This window comes from Haliotis cracherodii, unplaced genomic scaffold, assembly GCF_022045235.1.
Source record: "Haliotis cracherodii isolate W230 unplaced genomic scaffold, xgHalCrac1.p SCAF_12, whole genome shotgun sequence".
Lineage (NCBI taxonomy): Eukaryota > Metazoa > Mollusca > Gastropoda > Lepetellida > Haliotidae > Haliotis > Haliotis cracherodii.
Genome location: NW_027266267.1, coordinates 9,957,026 through 9,979,858, shown reverse-complemented (window position 1 = coordinate 9,979,858; position 22,833 = coordinate 9,957,026). Strand labels below are relative to the sequence as shown.

At 39.0% G+C, this 22,833-nt stretch overlaps 1 protein-coding gene across 1 annotated transcript; it reads left to right on the top strand.

Moving 5' to 3' along the window:
• The first annotated feature begins 1,293 nt into the window (after positions 1–1,293).
• On the top strand, positions 1,294–12,766 carry LOC139456980 (uncharacterized). Its single transcript, XM_071238440.1, has 7 exons — positions 1,294–1,303; positions 2,069–2,175; positions 5,157–5,214; positions 8,090–8,377; positions 8,901–9,203; positions 11,208–11,402; positions 12,648–12,766. Exons 1-7 carry the CDS (start codon positions 1,294–1,296, stop codon positions 12,764–12,766), a joined length of 1,080 nt encoding a protein of 359 aa, XP_071094541.1.
• Positions 12,767–22,833: the final 10,067 nt, after the last annotated feature.

The window sequence follows — 22,833 nt, the reverse complement described above, 5'->3', positions numbered from 1 at the left end:
CTGACTTCTGATTACGTGGACCAAAATATACCAAATGTGAAGAATAACATTCCGTATCTCTAGCGTAAAACCCTGTGAGTAGATCACGGTTGTATTTTCTTATTCCGGTGGTGACCTTGCTGTCGAAGCTGTCACTGACATGCATGCATGCTTAAGTTTGTTGATTTTCACGTCTTCAGTAGAGGGTGGTACAGTTAACATATATGTCTTTTGCGAACACTCTAATTTCCCTCTTCCAAAATGGTACGGACATGATATATAATCAGCTCATAGATCAAGGAAACTGAACCATTTTGATTGCACAGACAGGACCCCGGCAGTGCGAGTGACCAACTGTTGGTCCGATTTTCAAAGCGCGGCGCTAATGTGTCTTTGCAAATTTCCTTATAGGTGTCCTAGGTACAAACAACATGGCGCTTGAAAAAACGGAAGTTGGAGAAATTCTTCAAAAAGGGTCTTGAGCGTCGGTGCTGTTTTTTTGCAAACACAACTGCAGGCGCATGTTGTTAATGCATAATAAACTATGCATAGAAATGTCAACAATGCCCATCTCTGAGCATCTATAAATATTCATGCGCAACCAGATTTTGCAACCGGTTTAAGTTTGGTTATATCAACGAACAAAAGTAGTTATGTATTTAAACTTACATACATGTATATAGTTAACGTGGGTAATAAATAAAATACCACACTCATTCTCGTTAGATACCAATTTAACGAACCTCGTGAACTTTCTATGGTATCTAACGAGAATGAGTGTGGTATGCTGTATAGATAAGATATTAATGTGTTTATGTAAGGACTTCGCTGTCAAGTTAGCAAAGCCAAAAGCTTGCAAACTATCAATGTTTATTCATATTACAGGGTTTTTACGACACGGAAACACACTCGGGCAATAATCCCTGAGCAGGCATTCAAAAGATAACACACTCTATTCACTTCAGAACAACAAAGTCAGTCATCTGATATTTCTCCAGGAATATACAACTTCCTTGTTAGACAGGTAGCCTATTTACTAACTTTAAACATAACTACACGCCCATGCGCTTTTTGTTCAGTGAGCATGTTGTCACGTTGTCAAAGCGTATATCACCTTGTCAACATTATTCTTCTGTCACAACTTAATGGGCGGCTACCCCTCAACGCTCTAATATATTCACACGTAGTCGAACAAAAAAGGACCTGTTTGTGTTTTCAAACGTCATGATTCACTGCACGACGACTGCTTATGCAGAGCAGGGAGATATATGCACCGACGTTCACCAACAATATAATATTGATACGATAGCGTCAATGTATATACGTGAGTGTTGTTTTACGCCGCAGTCAGAGGAATTGCAGCTATAAATATTTCAGTCTGGACCAGACAGATCAGTGGTTGATATTAGGAGCGACATGCCATAGAATTGTTCTGGGCACAGAGCATATCTCGGGAGATGGCAGCATAGGATGTGACAGAAACAAGCTGCATTCCATGTGATATTTAAATATTGAAACCGAGAATCTGTCAACAGGTCATACTAACATACACAACCGTTACAACGAATTCACGGTAAGGAATGACAGTGTCAGACACTCGACTTGAAACAAAACAAATCCTATCAATCTTTCTTATATCAACGATTCAAATAGTTGTATATCTCAATGAATAGATAACATTATAATCACTAAATTAACACCACACATAAACATACCACCCTACTCCACGAACGCACAGCAATACCTTCATGAATGTTTGACAAAAACACACTTCCTTAATACACAATGGATAAATCGATCTGGTATTTCAGTTGCGTAAAGGGATACAGTGTTTGTGTTAACTGAATGAAAGACACCTTTCACCATCAATCATGAATCCTGGATTTGCACAAAATGGTTCCAATTGTGTCTGTTGTAGATTTCATGATGTCAATCACTGGATTGTCTGGTCCAGACTGGATTATTTACAGACCGCCGTCATATAGCCGGAATATTGCTGAGTGCGGCGTTAAACAACAAACAAACAAACACACAAGCTGTTCTGTACACAGCCTGGATCAAGTGTGACCTTATCTTGTGGCATTTCCAGATGACAAAGGTTCAGATCCCCTCTACATCGTGGTTGGGGCAGTAGGTGGAGCTGCTCTGCCCACCGTCGTTGTCGTTGGCGTCGTGTGTATCAGACGAAGAAGAAAAGTAACCCGTGTGTATTTGTGTTGAGATTCAAGACATACTGTACTGTGACGTTAGTTCCAGACCACAATGAACTAGCGTCTAAAACTGCAACAGCTATAACGTTTATAATTACATTCAGTTAGTTCCGATTAATAAAATATTTGACGATCTGTATTTATAATCTGTAAACTATTACACGTTTTTAACGATGATTGCAATTTGCTTTGAAAGAGAAACTTCCAGAGCAGTAAAATTACCTGAAAGACGACGGATACGCACAAGAAATAGTGTAAATACCTCCATATCGTCCAGCTTCCGGTCTTGCAAATTATTCATAGTTTAAGTGTATCTCTATTGGTCTGGTGAATTAATATTTTTTTTTAAAGTTAACAGTTGACATGCATCTCTTCTCAATGCGATACAGACAAAATATATCATTACAGAACACAGACCTGGAAAGACTACTTGATAATAAAAAAATAAAAATATTTAACTAACCATACGATACAATATTTTAACAAAGTAGTTTATGTATATAGTTGAACAGTTACAGATACAATTAAATACATCGATCTTTGCAATATAACAATCATTTAAGCACAGTGTGCACTCAGTGTACGCATCCCCAAAATAGATTTTGCATGATGAGGACAAACTGACTCATATTCAGCAAATTGATAAGATCACAAAGAGACAAAGTGTCCATAGATTATGATATTATTCATCTATATACCTCATATATCCAGGTACTAGTGTTAGCTCAAATGTGGTTTTATTTGTCATGAATTAGCTTCCTACTTTTGAGATAACGCAGAGGCCACATTTTCCTCACAAGTCCAGTATTTATAAAAGTTATGTTATTTTGCAAACATAACTCACAACAGACTGTCTGAGAGTGAACTATCTGAGGTGAGGCACTTTCCACTCTGACTTAATGACACTTCAACTTGAATTATATATGTTGGTTGGTTGTTTAACGCCGCACAATATTACAGCTGTATGATGGCGGTCTGTAAATAATCGATGGTGATCTAACTTCAGTTGCTGGTGATCTACAGCCCGTTTTTATAATGTGATGATATATTTAGTGCTATCAATTTTATGATTCCATACTAGTTTTAAAATATATTTCTGTGATATGTCTAGTTATTTTACTGTCCTTCGTTGGCAGGTTTTTAAATAAATTTCAATATATGTATTATGTTTAACTGTTGCTAGTCACGATATGGCTGAAATATTGCCAATGTGACTTAAAATTTTAACTCACTCACTCACTCACTGTAAATAATCGAGTCTTGACCAGACAATCCAGTGATTAATATCATGAGCATCGATCCACGCAATTGGAATCGATGACAGGCATCAACAAAGTCAACGAGCCTCACCACCCGATCCCGACAAGTATGGGTTGCTGAAGACCAATTCTACCCCAGAATCTTCACCTGTTACATGAATTAGAACCCAAGCGGCACAATGTAAAAAGATGTCGTAAAAGGAAAACTGTTATAAACACGTGTTTCACAACGATGGCATACACTTTGATTGGCTAACTTGATTTCGCATAATACCACAATTGTATTATTATTTACCCACATATTTCAAATTCTATTTAATGTTCTAAGTCCATTTCGAACAACCTGACTTCTGAACAACTGGAAAAAAGGGCTGAAACCAAAATCCATGCACACAAAATGAAAATAGAAAAAAAATTATAGCTCGCATCTTTTTCCTTGGAAAAATGGAACTTTTGTAAAATGAAGTTGAAGCTATATTACTGTTGTGAGGTTGTGATACCAACTGAATAGTATACAGTCTGTCATGCAAGAAATCCAGTCAGATGATGATGGTGAACATACATAATGTTCCATTTGTATCTCGCACTTTGTGTTTTACGTCCTCCCCGGCTGAGCTGATCGACACCCATGAAATCCGTTATGTTATAATCATGACGACTAAATGGTGAATATCATCCAGGGTTATGACATTTTCATAGATCTGTTGGCAATACTAACACACTGTTATATTGTTGCTGTGATATTTCAAACTAGCGCGGGGGCGGTCGGGTAGCCTAGTGGTTAAAACGTTTGCTCGTCACGCTGAAGACCCGGGTTCGAATCCTGACATAGGTACAATGCGCAAAGCCCACATCTGGTGTCCCCCGCCGTGATATTGCTGGCATATTGCTAAAAACGTCGTAATTAATTGTGATGAGCATAGACTTAAATTAAGAAACCACGTTCGTGACTTAATCATGTACTTCAATGTGAAAGACTGAGTTTTCTAAAGTTGAGAAAAGTGATATTTTCATTGCAGTGAACATTGCATTTTGACGGAACTATTGTCATGCATAAGTTACCTCCCTTCAAACTGTCTCCTTTTATAGTACGTGTCTAGCTTGTACACAGACCGTTGTAAAAAGCAACCGTGTACTAAGATCATCGCAACTCCCATACCTTAACATAGACTTACGACAGCCGTGGCGCTAAGGTTGTTTTGTTCAACGGCACCAAGCAACTACATAGCTGGGAACAACAGATTAACTTCACACATTTTACCCACAACGAGCAAAGGAGTGACGATTACAGCCCGTAACAGTAGTTTTGTATTAAGCTTGACAATGTAACATAACAATATCAATATTTTATTACAACGTGTTTGTATCGTTATCTATCGTGTTCGTTTACGTTGATACTGATATCAACGAACGTTGATGCTACTTAATTTCGTTTATCCGACATACTCGTTAATCCGACATAATCATGAGCAGCCAACCATGTTGGATTAACGGGGCTTGATAGAATGTTGAATGTATTGAATTTTCATAGCAGAGTATCTCATATGTGTAAGACAATCTCGTACACGCAGTGCTATTTCCCAGAAAAACTAAGTGTACTGTTGCAAGGTTATAGGGGCCCACTGTGCGGAAGTTGTTTTCTGTAGTCTGTTTTCGATTATAGTCGCCTTTCAGACAAGTAGGACAGTTGTTTCTTTTATGTTGACAGATGAAACCTATCCTTTTCGCCTTTGTGTTCACCATCATCACCACTGTGTGGGCACAAGGTAAGTGTCTGATGAAAGAAACAATCCATGAAAGATGAGGACAAAGAGCAAAAGCAGAATATTATTTACTGACATGGAACTATTTCATTATATAACTCTCTATTTAATCTCTCATCAGATTAAATCAACTCCTAGTCTCAACCAAGTCTTATTAACCCCAGATTATATGAATAAAACGAATCAGAACAGCCAACCTTAACACAACAACCGGTGTAGGCTCAGATGACTCCCCACGCACAAATGACTCCCCCATTTGTTTTCAAGAATACAAATGTTTTGACACTGATTGTGCGTTCTGTCTGACAGGGATCTAAACTAGTGTCCCAAAGAAACGATACCACCTGTTTGCAACGACATAAAAGAAAAACTAAACAATGCAGAAGTTTAGGATTGGTGTTATGCTTTTGAGAAATCCTTTCACAACATCTGTACAAAAATTTCATTTCAATAAAATCTGTAAAACCATTATGACAAGCCTTTAAAGGTGGGTGGGGTCGAAAAATGAACATTTCGTTAGAGCACTGATCACAGAAACAACGGGAAATGTCACACCACACGTCTCAAAGTCAAGTCAGTAGCGGGTATGTCCACCGTGAGCATCAAAACATGCCAGAACACGCCTACGGACTGATGACGTCAAACGTCTGATGACGTTGGGAGTGATGCGTTGCCATTCCTCGAGGAGACATCGTTCCAAGTCCTGGACGTTGACTGGAGGCACACGGCGACGTCGGATTTGCCGATCGAGGTGGTCCCATAAGTGCTCGATGGGATTCATGTCCGGTGAACATGCGGGCCATGGCAAAACCTGTACGTTGGCGTTGGCAAGGAAGTTCCGTGTCAATCTTGCTGTGTGTGGCCTTGGCATTGTCATGTTGGAAAAGGAGTCCACGAGGCTGTTGCTGAATAAAGGGCACCACAACAGGCCGTAGGATGTCATCAAGATAACGCTGTGCATTCAGGTTTCCATGAATTACGACAAGCATTGTTTTGACGTCACCACATATGCCACCCCAAACCATTAACCCTCCACCTCCAAACGGCCGGACCTGTTGGATACAGTTAGGCGCCAAACGTTCACCAAATCGTCGGTATACAAGCTGCCGTCCATCGTTTCTGAAGATGAGGAATCTGCTCTCATCAGAGAACATAACACGTGCCCAGTCCCGCCGTTGCCAACGTCGAACTCGCCTGGCCCAGATCAGTCTGTTGTTCCGGTGTCGAGGCGTCAGGAGCGGTCCGCGGTAGGGATGACGTGGCCGGATACAATACTGCCGTAGTCTCCTGTAGACGGTCTGTCGACTGATCCTATGTCCCAGTGCTGTAGCCGCCATGGACGTCGCTGTTACGGTGCGGTTCCTCAGGTGTAATACCCGGATGTAACGATCTTCACGGGGCGTGGTTACTCGTGGTCTTCCACTCCTGGGCCTGTCTGACGTCTGACCTGTCTGACGTAACCGCTGCATCAACCTGGTGATAGTGATGCGTGCGCAGCCCAACCTTCTGGCGACGTCGACGTGTGACGCTCCTTGTTGGACCATTCCAACGGCTCTCTCTCTCTCGATGGCTGTCAAACGTGGCATATCTTGTGTTCTTTTTGTTGCTGTGATATCAACGTGTCTGATCAGCCGTTTTATACAGATTTTCCGCACGTGCAGAACATGCTAGAGAGGGAAATGTCACTTTCACGAAATTTACGTTTTTTCCCGGTATTTTTTATCGACTATGCTGTGTTTGGGATGTGCAATACGAATTGGCATGTTTTAGTACTTGACAATTCACTCAGTAAAAAACAAGTTTGAAAATAAGTTGGTATCGTTTCTTTTGGACACTAGTTTATAATGTTAGTCGGCACATGAATTCAGTTTTAGGTTTTCATTTGAGACAAAATATGCCTAGGCATTATCTTTATATTTAGTCCCCGAATTGTTATATTCAGATCACGACAACGAAACAGCATATTTTGTTTCAATTCTGTAATTGCCTGTTTTGTCCTATAAGTGTTGTTCAATTTTAAATGTTACCACTGTTCTATATCCACAAACAAGGGCGTTCATCTTATTTGAGAGATGTAACAGCCATTTGGCTCTTACTCTCAGTTAATTAACAGAGGGTAACCTATGTTTTGATTTTGAAATAAGAAGCATGTTTTATGAAATAATGTAATAAATGGAAAAGTGAATAAAAACGCAGAACAAAACATAAAGAAACCAGGATACACTCAAAAATACAAACAATTGTCAGAGGTGATGTTTTCATCTTTACACTGCCTGACTTTGACCTTGATATCTGAGTTTAGTAACACGGTTGCATTCACTTCCCCTCACTGTTTGTTTGCTTGTTCTTCAACGCCGCAATCAGCAATATTCTAGCCATATGATGGCGTTGTGTAAATAATCGAGTCCGGACCAGACAATCCAGTGATTAATATCATGGACATCGATCTGCGCAATTGGGATACGATGACATGCATCAACCATGTCAGCGAGCCTGTCCAACCGATCCCATTAGTCGCCTCTTACGGCAAGCATTGGTTGCTGAATACCTATTTTACACCGTATCTTCGCGGGTCTCTCGCTCACTTCTGACATAGTTCAGATTGTACAGTTAATGCTAATTATTGTGTTTGTCCCTTCATCATCGGGGTAGTCACGTTACGAGAATGGAAGATTTACAACATTGTCTGCCAGTTTAATAAAACAATATTTGAAGTACTGTTCCTTGGAGAGCATTCATTTGCACTCTATGATAAAATGTAATGGGATTGCTGCCATACAAGGTATATGGGAGTTGTGAACGAGGGTATTTACAGATATTTAACATGTGAGCTGTGGTCACAAAATGGTGTTGTGTTTTACTGTTTGTTTTCCCTTAGATACTGCTGTAATACACTGTCCTGACATAGCCTACTTGGGTACTCCTGCCCAAATTACCTGTTCCACGTCTGACAACTTCAATAATACCATTTACAAATGCCCATGCGGAGTTGCGCCAATGTGTCAGGTGTCAGACTGCACCAATGTATCAGGATATAATGCAAGCATCATCAACCAAACACAGACTGAGATCACGATAATCAGTGTACAGCCACGACATGCAGGGAACTGGTCATGCACTGATGCTGAAGATGTTGGAACAACGTTTTGTCTTCTTGTTGTCGCAAGTAAGTAGGATGATTTGGACAAATGTTGAGAAAAGTAGGTGAAAGAATGCAAAAGGTATCCATTGAATAACATATGGAATACCTACAATGTAATCAAGCATCTAAACATTCACTTTTAAAGCAAGTGTCAGCTGGCTAACGGTGGCGTGTTATGCCATTCGGACTATAAAAATCGGACATTTACAGATCTCTGTTGAAAGGGTACCTTTTTTCAGCACTGCGCTTTTTCAGCACTGTGTGATATACGCTTGCCAACCATGTTAAAATAATCACCGAGACATTACAATATTGAAGCCAAAAGAAGATAACTTGTAGATGAAATGTACTCATCAGCCAATTACTAGTATGTAATCATTCTACACTTTAAAGCAACACTTTCCGTTCTGAGAAATTTTGTGTGGTATGTACGATGTCAGCCACATTAATACAAGCATATGACAGGTATAACAATTATATGTTTGCACAATCTGGATTGTATTAACATAATAAAATGTAACACAATACGCTTCACTTGATGTTTTAGAGATTCCCTCGGTCAACATAACCAGTGATGTGGATGCTGATTCAGTGTATCTGGGTGACAGAATATCACTCACAGTGGACATTGGAGACTACCACTGCTCTGACGCTTACAGCTTAACACTACAGGTCGGGAGTGCCACCTATACACGTGAGACTGGGAGGAACGCTACTGTCAGGCACCTGACCAAAAATGTACCCATCTTGTTGACACAAACACGCTTCGTGGACGTGAAGTTTGCGTTTGTCTGTGGTAATCACCAGTGGAATATTACTCCTGGAGGTGTTAACGAGCTACAGTCGATCAGTAAGTATTATTCATGTCGTGATTCACCTATCAGTTCAATGCCGCAAGCATAATTGGGGAAGGTAACTGGGACATTTCCTTCGGTTATATATGTATTAAATGGTAGGTGAACATTTGAAAACATTAACATAAACAGAGGACAACCGGTACCAGTTATTTTACATTGCAATTGCCTTCGAAATAGAAGTCAAACGTGCTGTGTCTGCCCGATTGTCTTGAGAGCATACGAGATGTCCAACTTGAAATGTTTACATGTACATACAAGAAGTAAAATACTGACATGCGATTTTTAGAACTTAAAACCAGTTTTTGAAGAAATCCGCTTTGATATCAATGTTTACTGAAAACTTGTAACTTGAAATAGTTGTTTAGTGTTAAAAATTACATTGACCTAGCGATGTGCCCTGCTTGACAAGCATATGCAACTGACAATATTATCCTCTGACAGTCAACGTTAGACACGCGATACCTTTATACATCGGACAATCCTCCATATGCTACGTTTTGTCAGTAAATTAGCACAAAGGCAATCACTACAGACGAGATCAAAAGCATCACATGTGTCCCATGTGGTATTTAGATAGCACACGTAATAAGTAAGTTATATTCCTTTCAGTGTGTAAATTCATCGGGCTGGCGTGTACAGCCATCCCGTGGTGCCATGCTTTACTAACATTAATCTGGAAACAAAGTTTTATTGTACTTAATTCTGACAACCATGTCAAGCCTATTGACAAAACTCGATGGTGTGTGCTCGGGGCATTGGATCCCCAGATACAGGGAGTTCCAGGTTGCACCGTGTGCAGTGAAGGTCAACAATGGACGTATTGAAGATGCACCAGTAACAACATGACGAAGCATATCGTCAATGATGTTGCAGTGGGCACCTTCCTTGTGTCATCCAACACTGACGTGAACTGATGAATTTGTCAGAGCGAATATCGTGTTATTGACTGTGACGACGAGATATGTCGTCCATCTAATAATTCACGTCATCCTGGAAATAAAATATTTTGCAAATACTTTACAGCTACTTGTCACAACAACAGTTATTAATTAAAAACGTGTGTGTTGAAAATACGATTTGTTCTGTTACAGAACCTCCTTACGAAGTCATGTTAGGCTCTTCAGGCGTGTTAGCGCTACCTATAGTTGTAGCAGGAGCTGTTGTTATCATCATAATTATCACTATCGGTTGCTGCTACCGCCGCTGTAGAAAACAGGTAAGTCAGCTCTGAACCTAACACTATAACTTAGTATGGCACAGCAAATACGGCTTATTCCTACGTGAATATAAAACATTTCAAATTACACAATGCAGAAGTAAATTCTTCACATTGAGTCTTATTCGTCTGTATAGCTAAAATGAATAGAATTATCATTAAACCCCCCACATGATAACAAAGATGCGTGGCGCACTGTAACTTGATCGTGCCCTCATATTTGTTGACGACGTGCCATTATTACGCCCGTTGTTGGGTGACGTCATAGGGATATGGATAGGTGACGTCACGTTCAATAGAGACGTCATCTGGTTTGTTCTATGACGTTTAATTATTGTAAAAGTGGGTCAGAGACATTCGTGTTGATTGCAGTAAATGTTTCAAAACCAATATTGTTGTTTCTTTTTATGTGATAACAAATTCTATCCATTTTAGCTATTATAGCGGTGACGCTATTTTTCAAGGTATTGTCATTAGCAGGAGCCCTCGGTCTTTTCAACTGTGCTCCTTGGTCAGGCAGTTAATAGAAGACCTTGGGTTTCTGCAAATCAAAAATGGCCTGACAAATATGGTATTGATGCAAGTGAATGTTGGATGGATTTACCATTGGCAGCCCAAAACCATAACCAAGATATAATTGTTGATCTAATATAATAATGTCGAAAAGCTTACGTAACTTACATGGGATATTTATTTTGTTTGTTTTGCCGTTGACAACAATAGGTGCCAGCATCAGCAGACACTCATACACATGATGACTTGGTTGTAACTGTGTCACAAGGAATACGGAAGGTAGCAGTCGTATATTCCCCTTCTGAGGACGCTGTGCACCAGGCTGAGGACAAGGCTGTAGTCGGCCCTGGAGGATCTGCTTCTGATAATGATCAACAAGAACTCGGACTCCGTATTAATCCCGTGTACGTCCCTACTACTGTAGGTGACAGGATAGTCACAACAGGGGCATCCACAGAGACAGGTGTGATTTTTAGGTCCACTCTTTTACATGACACTAGTTTGACATTCCAATTGCATGTAGGGTCCTCATCCTAATACATCTTTCTATCAATATATTGATACACGTTGGCTGCGCAATGTTTACACATTCAGAATGGATTTCATAAACTATATATGTTGACATTGACACTATACGTTTAATGCTGAAAGCAATAGTTTGATACACAATTCAATCGTCTAATTAAAATTTCAATTTGATCACCCTGGTTGATACCTGGAAGATGTAATTCTAAAACCTAATAAGAAAATGTGTTTGGGGCATCAGCACCTTACCTCATAGCCTTATTATTGAAATAATATAAATATATCTTTGTATTTGTGTTTAAATTTCCCGCGCGATCGTACGCATACTCAATTATCAATAACATATAATGCTTGACAACTAGCTTTGTATTAAAGGCCTGAGTTCACTGTGTGCCGAGTTGCTTTAGTTGGTAATTTTGGAGGGGGACCATATAGTGTTTCTCCCGAAAAACTAACATATGGTACATAACAGAACTAGTTAATACATTTACTGGCAAGCATTAAGGTCAATGGGATAGAGTTCAAATTCACAATACACGTGATTAAGATTTCAAAGTGTTTCAAACGGATGCATTATCAATCTGGCTCATGATCTTTAGGGCTTTCAAGATCTGTGGCAGTGTTAGGTCCAAGTGTTAATTATACTGCTATGTTCAAAAACACCGATTTCCACATATATATGTTATTTGTTTTTAATACCACAATTGCTCTAAGTTATGGTTTGACTCTATTGCTCAAAATTAAACGATTTGTTTGTTATTTGACGCCGCACATGACAATATTCCATCTGTATGATGTCTATAAATATTCGAGTCTGGAGTAGACAATCCAGTGATTGACATCATGAACATCGATCCACACAATTTGAATACGATTATACACAATCAAACAAGTCACGGAGACTGACCCCCAATTCATTAAGTTACCTCTTACAACAAACTTGGTTACTGGGTATAAGTTCTAACCCCCAATCCTTATGGGTGAAAATATGAACATGCTGATCCATTAACAGTTGGGGAATCTTCATTATTTAATTATATTAGGTTTCATAAAAAGATTACATTTTGAACCTGCATTATGTAAATTGTGTTTTCAATTGTTGGTCATTTTCAGTTCTAATTTTCAAGAATCAATATATATTCAAAACCACAAGTTGTATTAAAACATTTGGCATTTGTTTCAGGTGGCGATAACCTACATCCTGAAACGAGAGGAGAATATGTTGCACTTGATAGGAATGCTGTCCAACCCTCAAACATCTATGAACATCTGACAACATATGAAGTAATTGGCAACATGTGAAGTAACAACCTGAAAGGAAACGGCCGTCTTTACATTACACATATAAGGCCCACATGAATAAATTCTCACCTTGTTTGTGCTACGAGAAAATAAGGAAGAGAATTTATGAATGTCAACTTGTGTATACGAGTACTTACGAGTATTTCGCACACGGGCCCGGCCAGGCCATTTGATGTGTTTCCGAAAGAGGCGAAAGTGGTGTGTGCAACCCAAGAGGGGGCTTTAGGGGTTGCTTATATAGAATTTGGGAATTTTGAGATTTGGAATAGATGCCGATGGGGTTGGAGAGTAGAATTAAGGGAGCTGGGTATGGTGGATGTTTGTTTGTTTATGTGGTTTTGATTTGGTAGATTATAGTGTTTTTAGATGCGTTTTATTAGTTCCGTTTTGATTAAGAATACGCCTAAGGCATTGAAGTTTTCTAGTTTATTTTGTGGGTTTAGTATTGCTTCTAGGGTGAGAGCCTTGTTTAGATTGAGGGTGGTTTGTAATGAGGTTCGATGTGTGAGGTAATGTGTGCAGTGGATGAGTGCGTGTTCTGGGGTTTCTAGTTGTTTGCAGTGTGGGCAGTTACCTGTAGTGTGTTTTTTTATTTTTTTTAGGTGGTTATTTAGGTTGGTGTGTCCTGTTTGGAGTTTATTGATTACTCTGTCGGTTTTTTTTGATGGATGGAGAAATTTTGGTTTGGTTAGTGGTTTGCTGAGTACTTTTTTGATTTGGCTATTTGAGTTTAGATATAGGTTATGCCATTTTTTGGTGATTTTTTGCTTGTTTACGCTTTTAATTTCTGATTTTGAGATGGGTAAGTTTAAGCTTATTTCTGGGATTTTTAGGGATAGTTTGGCTACCTTATTGGCGTTTTCATTGCCGTATATTCCTACGTGGGCGGGTATCCACAAGAAGGTTATTTGTTTGCCTGCCTTAGTTGGGTCGTTGGAGCTTTTAAGTATTTGATTTATTAATTTAGGTCGGTTTTTGGTATTTTTGTTTTGGAGGGCTTGCAGTCCACTTAGGGAGTCGGTAAGTATTAGGATTTTTTGTGTTTTTTGGATTCTTGATTATGGAGAGCTGAGGCCATGCCCATTAGTTGTGCCGTGAATATTGATTGGTTGTTTGGGAGTCGGAAGGATTGTGTGGTTTTAGTTGGTTGTGTGGTATGGACTCCGAAACCTGTGTGTTTGGAGGTCGGATCTGAAGATCCGTCCGTGTAAATGTGACACCAATTTGGCCAATTTTCGTGTATGTATGCTAGTGTGGTGGTTTTAGCTATGTTTGGGTCGGTTTGTTTATTTATTTGGCTAGCTAGTGTTGTGTCTATTTTGGGTATTTTGAGTTAAGGGGTGAAGATATTTGATTGTTTGCAGTTTTGTTTAAGATTTTTAATTTGATGTTCATTTAGGTAGTTTGTTATTCTTTGAGATATTGGGGTAAGTGAGGGGTGTTTACGAGCCAGAGCTTAGTTTTTGGGGCTGATATTTTTGTTTATTAAGTTTTGGATGAGAGGGTTTGATTGGGACGCGGCCCAGAAATTTAAGCTTAGCTGTTCCCTGCGTAGACTTAGTGGCATTTCTCCTGTTAAGGCCTGAAGTGAAGTGTAGGAGGTGCCATGATGGGTGCGCGTAATTAGCTTGAGAGCCCGATATTGTATTGAGTCATTTTTTTTAGATAGAGAGTTGTTTAGGGTGTTGTATATGGTGCAGCCGTAGTCTAGTTTTGATCTAATAAGTGATATGTAGAGAGAGAGGAGGGTATCTTTGGAGGCTCCCCAGTTAGAGGCAGTTAGGCATCTTAGGGTGTTTAGGTCTTTACTGCATTTAGTTGTTAGGTTTTGTATGTGAGCATCCCAGGTGAGATGTCGAAAATAAGTCCTAAGAATTTGGTTTGTTTTTGAAATTTGATTGTTTGATTGTTTAGCTGGAGGATTGGGGATGCGAGTTTCATGTTTTTATGTTTAAATACTATTCCTGTTGTTTTTTCTGAGTTAAGGGAGAAGCCCCATTTGTCAGCCCATTGTTGTATTTTATTAAGAGATTTTTGGAGTAAATTTTGGGCCATTTTAATGCTGTTAGTGCGGATCCAGAGGGCTCCATCATCCGCGAATTTTGATGTGTTTACTTCAGGGGATAGGCCCTTGAATATATCGTTTATCATTATATTGCAGAGGGTGGGGCTGAGGATACTGCCCTTGGAAGTGCCATTTTCTAGGGGACATTGGTCCGATAGAGTTTGGTCTATACCCACGGTTATTTTACGATTGTTTAGGAAGTCCTGGATGTAGTTTATTATCTGACCTTTGAGTCCTATTTTTTTAAAGTTTTTGTATTAGCCCGTCGTGCCATACCATGTCGAAAGCTTTAGAGAAGTCTAAGAAGATGCCTGTGGTATATTGTTTATTTAGTTGTCCTGTCTTAATATCTTGCTCTAGTCGGGCGAGGTTATCTAGGGTTGAGTGGCCAGGAGTGAAACCGCTTTGATCTGGGTTTATGATGTTATTTTGGGTTAGGTAGTGTTGTAATCTATTTTTAGCCATTGATTCCATTACTTTACATAAGTTTGAAGTGAGGGGCATTGGTCTATATGAGTTAGCTTGATTAGCTGGTTTATTAGGTTTAGGGATTGGTATGACTAAGGCCTGTTTCCAGGGAGTAGGAACCTGTCCGTTTAGGTAGATGAGATTGTATAGTTTGAGTAGTGCCTGGAGTAGTTTTAGGGGGAGTTTTTTAATTATTTGGTAAGAAGTTAGGTCTAATCCTGGGGCTGTGCCCTTTTTCCTGTTTTGGATTACGGAGAGGAGCTCCTCCATTGTGTAGGGTTGGTTTATTTCCAGATTGTTATTGTTTGGGTTTTTTGTGGGTTTGTTTTCTGTTTTAAGTTTGTCTTGGAATATTTGGCTGAAGTTGGTGTTACTGCTAACGGCCGAAAAGTGGTTGGCGAGATTATTTGCTTTTTGGGCAGGGTTGGTTGAGTTGTTAATGCTGGGTGTTTTTTTATGTCGTGTTAAGCCTCTAATGGCGTGGATTTTGCGCCAGACCGTTTTGGCATCTGTACGGTTATTTATACCTTCGCAGAATTTTTTCCAGTCTCTACTTTTGGCTATTTGGACCAGTTTTTGAACCTGGTGGTTTAGTTCGTGGGCTATGTTTAGATGTTTGTAGTCGCGTTTTGCTTTATTGAAGGCTGATTTACGTTTTCCTCTAGTCTGTTCTATTTCCTCATTCCACCATGGTACCGTCGGTTTGCCTGTCTTAGATGTTTTGAAGGGGATGGAGGTTTTGGCTGCGTTTATTATAAAGTCTGTTAGGTTTTTACAATAGGTTTCTGGATCATTATTTTCTATTTCGTTTAAGTTAGCTTCGTTGCAGATATCTTGGAAATGGTCACAGTTAGCTTTTTTGTAATGGAATTTTGGTTCTTGGTTTTCTGTTTGGATTGGTACGTTTGTATTTCCTATACTTATGTTTATGGGGAAGTGGTCACTACCTAGCGGGACGTCGTGCACTTCCCAAAAGAAAATGTTATGAGGTAGAGAATATATATATATATATGTACCTGCAAGGACAACAAAAGTAAAAGGATAACAAGGGGGAAACTTAACAGGCAAGCCAACAGATAATGGGTGCTGAAAGGTGATTAGCAATGGACAAATGGAAGCCAACACTTAACATGTCATTGATTGGTAATAGGCAATGGACAATGGGCATATTTTACTTTTGCTGTCCTTACACATACATATATATGGTGTCTGCCTCATGGCATTTATTCACCTGATGAAGGAGTAAGTATATATTCCGAAACGTTGTGTTCCTCACCATAAAGAAGTTGACATCCATAAATTCATCTTATGTGTATCACTTCTAAATGCCTTACAAAGACTTGATACGAGAAGAAAATAGTCCTTTGTATGGAATACATAACTAAAACTGAAAACAGCAACACTCAATTAAATCTAGCACATCAGTTTTATTGCATTGAATTAACACGATCCAACCTCGTCTCAAACAAAATACAAAATACATCTGCCGTTCATAGTGCATTGATGCATTTGGAACTATTGTTTCGTCTTGGTTCGAAGGAATAAATGATATTACATGAGTACACTCATAAAAAAGTTACTTCAAGATAAACACTCTTAACTATTATGTCCATGAGACAGGCTTGGAATACATATGATTGTGGACGCCACTCCTCATATTGATCTCTTGAACGTAATGTTTTTCTTACCGCAGCATTTTCAGGCCGCTGCAGTACGTTAACAACGTGACAGCTTCGGTGATCGAACTCCTCATTGAATTCCAAAGTCTTTGTTAGTCCTTGAGTGGAGCTGCCAAACTCTGAAATAAGGTACTAACAATCAGGTGTTTGGATGACTCCTTCTCTCCTGACCCGTGAAGATTCCGGGGTAGAATAGGTCTTCAGCAACCCATGCTTGCCATAAAAGGTGACTATGCTTGTCGTAAATGGCGACTAACGGGATCGGGTGGTCAGGCTCGCTGACTTGGTTAATGCATGTCATCGATCCCAATTGCGTGGATCGATGCTCATGGCATTAATCACTGGATTGTCTGGTCCAGACTCGATTATTTACGGACGCCGTCATATAGCTGGAGTATTGCTGAGTGCGGCGTTAAACAACAAGCAACCAACAAACCAACCTTCTCTCCGTAAACTGTTCTGACGTTAGATACAATCACCTGTTTCAAGTATATGTATATGCACCAAAACCTTAAAGCATCATAACAACAACAGCAGTCATTCATACAGTTTCTTGTTAAAACCATACCTCACTTTGTATATAATACATGTATCTACATTGCACTTTATACTGAAATAAACTTGTAACCATTACTTCACTATGCCAATCAATGACATAAAGATATATTTAAAGCACTGTTTTGTAATATATTCTCACTTTTTGTCACAACCTTTGCTACAAGTTAATAAAGCTCTTGTCTCTTCACCAAAATTTACATGATTTATTTGTTGTTCAATTATATATGACTACATACTTTTCTGTCATCCCTACATGCAAAAATCGAAGTAGTCCCATCACAAATATCCTGATCATCAGGTGTCAGTTTGCCTCAGACATACTACCTTGAAACAGACATTACAATGACTCTGGCTACCTTATTAACAAAGTTATAATCACTTCCAGTTTAATGCCCTTGACTAGCAGACTCACACATATATTTAGATATCGTGTTTATAAGGTTTCAGCAAATTTGGATTATTGATATATATTTTAATAAAAGATATTTTGTTACGTCAACTTTACCTTGACCTGTAACGTCATCCAATCAAATGCGGGAACATTACTTACATAGAACATTAAATATTAAGTCTACATGCCATGCCAACAATACCGCAAGTCATTTCGTGAGTGAGTGAGCTTCAAAGCGACCTTGACATTTGACATTACCATCACAATGACAGGTATTAATCATTGTGCTTGTGTGTATTCTACATTTTGCGGGGTAGCCTGGTAGATAAAAATCTCTCATCATGCCGAAGACCCAGGTTCAATTCCCCACGTGTTTACAGTCAGTTAAAACATTTTCCGATGTCCCTGCTGTGATATTTGATGAGTGAGGCGTTAGACCATACTCTCTCACGCACTCATTGTTTAAACGCCTTTAGGTATTGCTTTTCAGTGAAAAGGAAATAAATACAACACACTACCACATTTCGTGATCAATATTAACCATCATTTATCTTTACTTTATTTCTTTGAGGAATATTGTGCTTGAAAAAGTATTTAGTTGTGAAAAGACCATTTCGATAATCTGCCAATCGTATTGGTTGGAACATGTTAATGATATTCACACACTTTCTCTATCGGGTTTAACATCAACTGATACCCACATTAACATCGTTGTGACAAGGAAATCATAGTTAACACTGACGCTCCTTATATATATTTGCATTGACATTAATTCAATGATGTTTATGAATAACAATTACATCGATCACAAAGGTTTTCCTTAGCGATAGGGGATAATTTTGTTTACACCTTTTATCTATATGTGCATTGAATGTTCCAGTAATTATTAATTAAATCAAAATAACATTTGCCATAAGTCTATGTAACAATATGGGAGGTACGATCACCTTAGCACTACTTCGCTCTGTGGAACCGGGCCCTTGGTGCCGTAGTAAAATCGCCAGTAAATCGCGTAGTAAAACAGGCCAAGGATATCCTGAACAGAAAGCGTATCAGAAGCGAACGTGTTTTCAGAGACAGCAGTCGGGCACGAGATGTTTTAGATATGTTGATTTGATTTTTCGATATGGATTCCTGAAACATGTCTTCATAGGACTGGGTAATCGAGTTTATGATTACCGTCCGTCTTCCCATTCTACACAGGTCCAAGTGTTGTGTGGTTGAGGCAGTTGGCTAAAGGGGGTCTTTATAGCGAGATCGGGGACATTCACGGAGTTAGCAAGTCAAGCGTTTCCAGGGTACTTGTCGATACCATGTCCGGAATTCTCGTCCCAGTCCGACTGATAAATATTCCGACACTGGCCAAGCACAGAGTGCATGAGAGCGTGCATATGCTTTTACGCCGCTTTTAGCAATATTCCAACATTATCACAGCGGGGGGCACCAGAAATGAGCTGCACACATTATATCTATGTGGGGAATATAACCCGCCTCTTTGGCGTGATGAGCGAACGCTTCAACAACTAAGCTACTCCACCGTCCGCCAAGCACTGACAACGTATGGATGAATTCCACCAAATATCTGGTTTACCAAAGAGTTCTTCATGGAATTGACTGTACCCTCATCCCTATACAGAGGCCTAAAGAAGACGAGGTCGCCTATGTATCACGAAAAGTATACCATGCTGTCAATAATCAGGGAGTGGGCGGCGCTAAACTTTAGAAATTAAAAATACTGCATCCTTGACCCTTTACCGGGAATGCAGTGTATAGTCTTGCCTAGTCTTTATGAAATATAATTGACAACGTTCCATAATATAATTTAATTACACAGTAAAGTCCATAAGCTATGTACTTTTGTAATAAATGTATAACTCTTTATCCTGTACCTTTTGAGGATCATGTTAATTGTTTACAAAGACATACTTTAAAATAAAACTGCTAACAATGTATTAACATTCATAGTAAGTTTTTGTTTAATATAATAATGGAAAAAGGATATGTCTTGTCTCCATGAACCTTTGAGATAAGTGTTAAAGTTTAAAATATTAAAGTTCTTCAGTTTCACCAATGTTGCTCTCTTGTGGCCCGGGCCAAAACATGATGCCATTACTACAACAACTGTGAGCTGAAGTGAGCTTCTAAAGAACAAATATACTGCAGGGTGGTCGGCGATTCAGGGTGACAGTGCTTCGTGAGTTCATGGATTTGTTTTGGGGGCTGGGGTTGTAGAGATGCGAATGCGACGCCAAGTCTTTACAATTACATCTTAACATCGCTTCTAGTTGCAGAAAAAAAATAACTTCATGAAGCTCCATGATGCCATTTTTAACTTGATTGTGAAGAAAGAAAATTATAGACAATGCATACATTGTGTGATATTACATAACAATGCGTATGGAATGCATACAATATTTATTCTATACTCATTTCAATGTGTGGCACAAGCTCAAGCCAGTGACCTATTGTTCATACATCAGACATGTCATGACAATATGAATGCTTGTTGTAAAACATTTAATAATTCATTCTGTACATATTGAGCGTATCCAAGTATTGGTGTAATAAATGGTAAAATTCCGTGAACATCTTCAGTCTGACTTTGTATATTTCCTCTTATCACACTAGTAGTTGCCATAACTCCAACATCCTTATACATATTTCAACCACAGAAACGGAAAACAGCGAATAAGTACGCATTCAATCTGTTTAGAACAGTTTCCTTCGTTTTCATCATTTGTCAATATACTGGAGTGGAACATATAACCATTTTCATTCAAACACTAGGCTTACATTATAACAGTCTGAAACATATGTGCAATGATAGAAACAGATTCTAACTGGTTCAGTATGAGTGTGTCCCGTGCAGTTCCGGGTTAGATCCTGTTGGTCATGTCACTGAATTGTCTGACCCACAGTCGAATATTTACAGACCACCATCTTATATAAATGTAATATTGTCGAGTGCGGCATTAAGCTAACAAACAAACTGGCAAATAAACAGATACAGCAGTATATTGGTGTTGTAGTAGCCTATGGACAAAGGCATAAGCACATTGTTACAGTTTAGTTAGAATGCTGTATCCTTTGTTGTTGAGTCAGTGGCTCCGTGTTGCGCTACATTTAGCATATGAATCGAATTGTCCCTACATGAGTATTTCAACATGTTTCACGTTGATACCGTTTCCGATGTGTAACGTATTCGGCATGCCTCCAACAAACCTTCTTTGAAATGAAATTGATGAGGGTCATCAATGATTACCTGAAAATGAATACAAAAGCTAACCTGGAATTGTATATCAACGTTACCTGATGCCTAATTGTTGTTTTAAAACAACGCTACTACAGTGTCCTGTTCTTCAAAGAATAACATCATAATATGAATATATGTTATTATTTGATTGACTGATTCTTTGAATACACAGGACAGGGAGGCAACTATCTACATAAACTCCTTCAGCTTATATGCTTTTCTTGGATAGTATGACCCTTGGTTACAAAAAGATAAATACAACTTGAACCAGTATAACAATTATGCCATCCCATTTGTAAATATATAGACTGTTTTATTTTCTATTTAATAATGCTGCTTGTTCGAGACCGCCTGGTGTAGTGGATATGATGTCTTCCCGCAGAGTGATAGGTCGGCCGTTCGATCCCCTGGCCGCGTCATACCAAAAACCATTAATAGATGGTACTTGTTGTTACCCTGCCTGTTGCTCGACAGTAAGGGGATAAAACAAGGACTGGTCGGCTCGGGGTTAGAATACATGTTAAAGTGCGGTATGGTATCTCAGTGGGCGAGCACTCATACCAACATTTATGTTTAACACTTGATTGTGAACCTTTTTCTTTAATTTTTTAACCATATTCCAAACCTTAGACATTGGTGTTCGTGAATTATTTTTTGAAACATAATTTTGGCAAGACTGTCGTTTGTTGTGCTTAAAATTACGACGAGCCTTAGCATTTGATATTTTAAATATATTTAAGTTGTGGACTGTGGGATGATGACGGAATTTGTTTTTCTTCCTTATTTTGAGCTTTTCTAGCGGGTTAAGAAGCAGTGGTAAACCATGGTTTTCGAATATGTGGATTTGTAGAGAATTTTGGAATACTACCATCAGTAATTTCAATTTACTAATCTGTAAATACTTGAAAAGGGTCAGTGGAATGAGTGAATAAGTCAAGCTAAGTTTGTCTCTACATAATGATTCAAATACAGACCAGTTAGCCTTAGTGACATTCCATCTAGATGGAGGTGGAACATCTGATGGATTGACAGTTGAAAGAATATTCGGAAAGTGGTAACTGCCACTGAGGTCATCGTGGACCGACCAGCCACATTCAAGTTTAAGTCTGTGAGGGATAAATCTAGTGAGGAATATGTTCCAGTTCCAGGATGCAGATAAGTATGTGAATCATCATCAAATGTACATAAATCATTATTGAGATGAAATTCTCAAGTATTCTCCCCTTAACATTTGTGTTATTACCACTCCAAAAGGGATTGTTAATAACTGTGATGATACAGGGCTTGGGGGAGTTGATCATATAGTTACTGCCTGAAGATCTGACTGGTGAAGAGAGGTTGAAGAAGAAATGTAGAGAGAACATAAAGTGAAGGCAAAATGTTTTAAGTGTGACAGGGCTCTGGATACATCCTTCCTCACAACTATACTGTCCCTCGTTGGCAGGTTTTTATATAAGTTCCAATATATGTATTATATTTAACTATTGATAGTCACGATATGGCTGAAATATTGCCGATGTGACTTAAAATTTTAACTCACTCACTCCTCACAACTATTGAAGACGCCCCAGTTGCCCTCTCACCGGGAGGTGAGAAATGATGGTATGAACTGTAAAGTCTTAAGTCAAATGTATCTGTAGTTTTGAGATAAGT

Coding starts and splice junctions, on each gene's coding strand:
- LOC139456980 (XM_071238440.1), top strand. Junction 5,215..8,089: donor CACCACTGTGTGGGCACAAG/GTAAGTGTCTGA, acceptor GTTTTCCCTTAG/ATACTGCTGTAATACACTGT. Junction 9,204..11,207: donor TAACGAGCTACAGTCGATCA/GTAAGTATTATT, acceptor CTGTGTCACAAG/GAATACGGAAGGTAGCAGTC.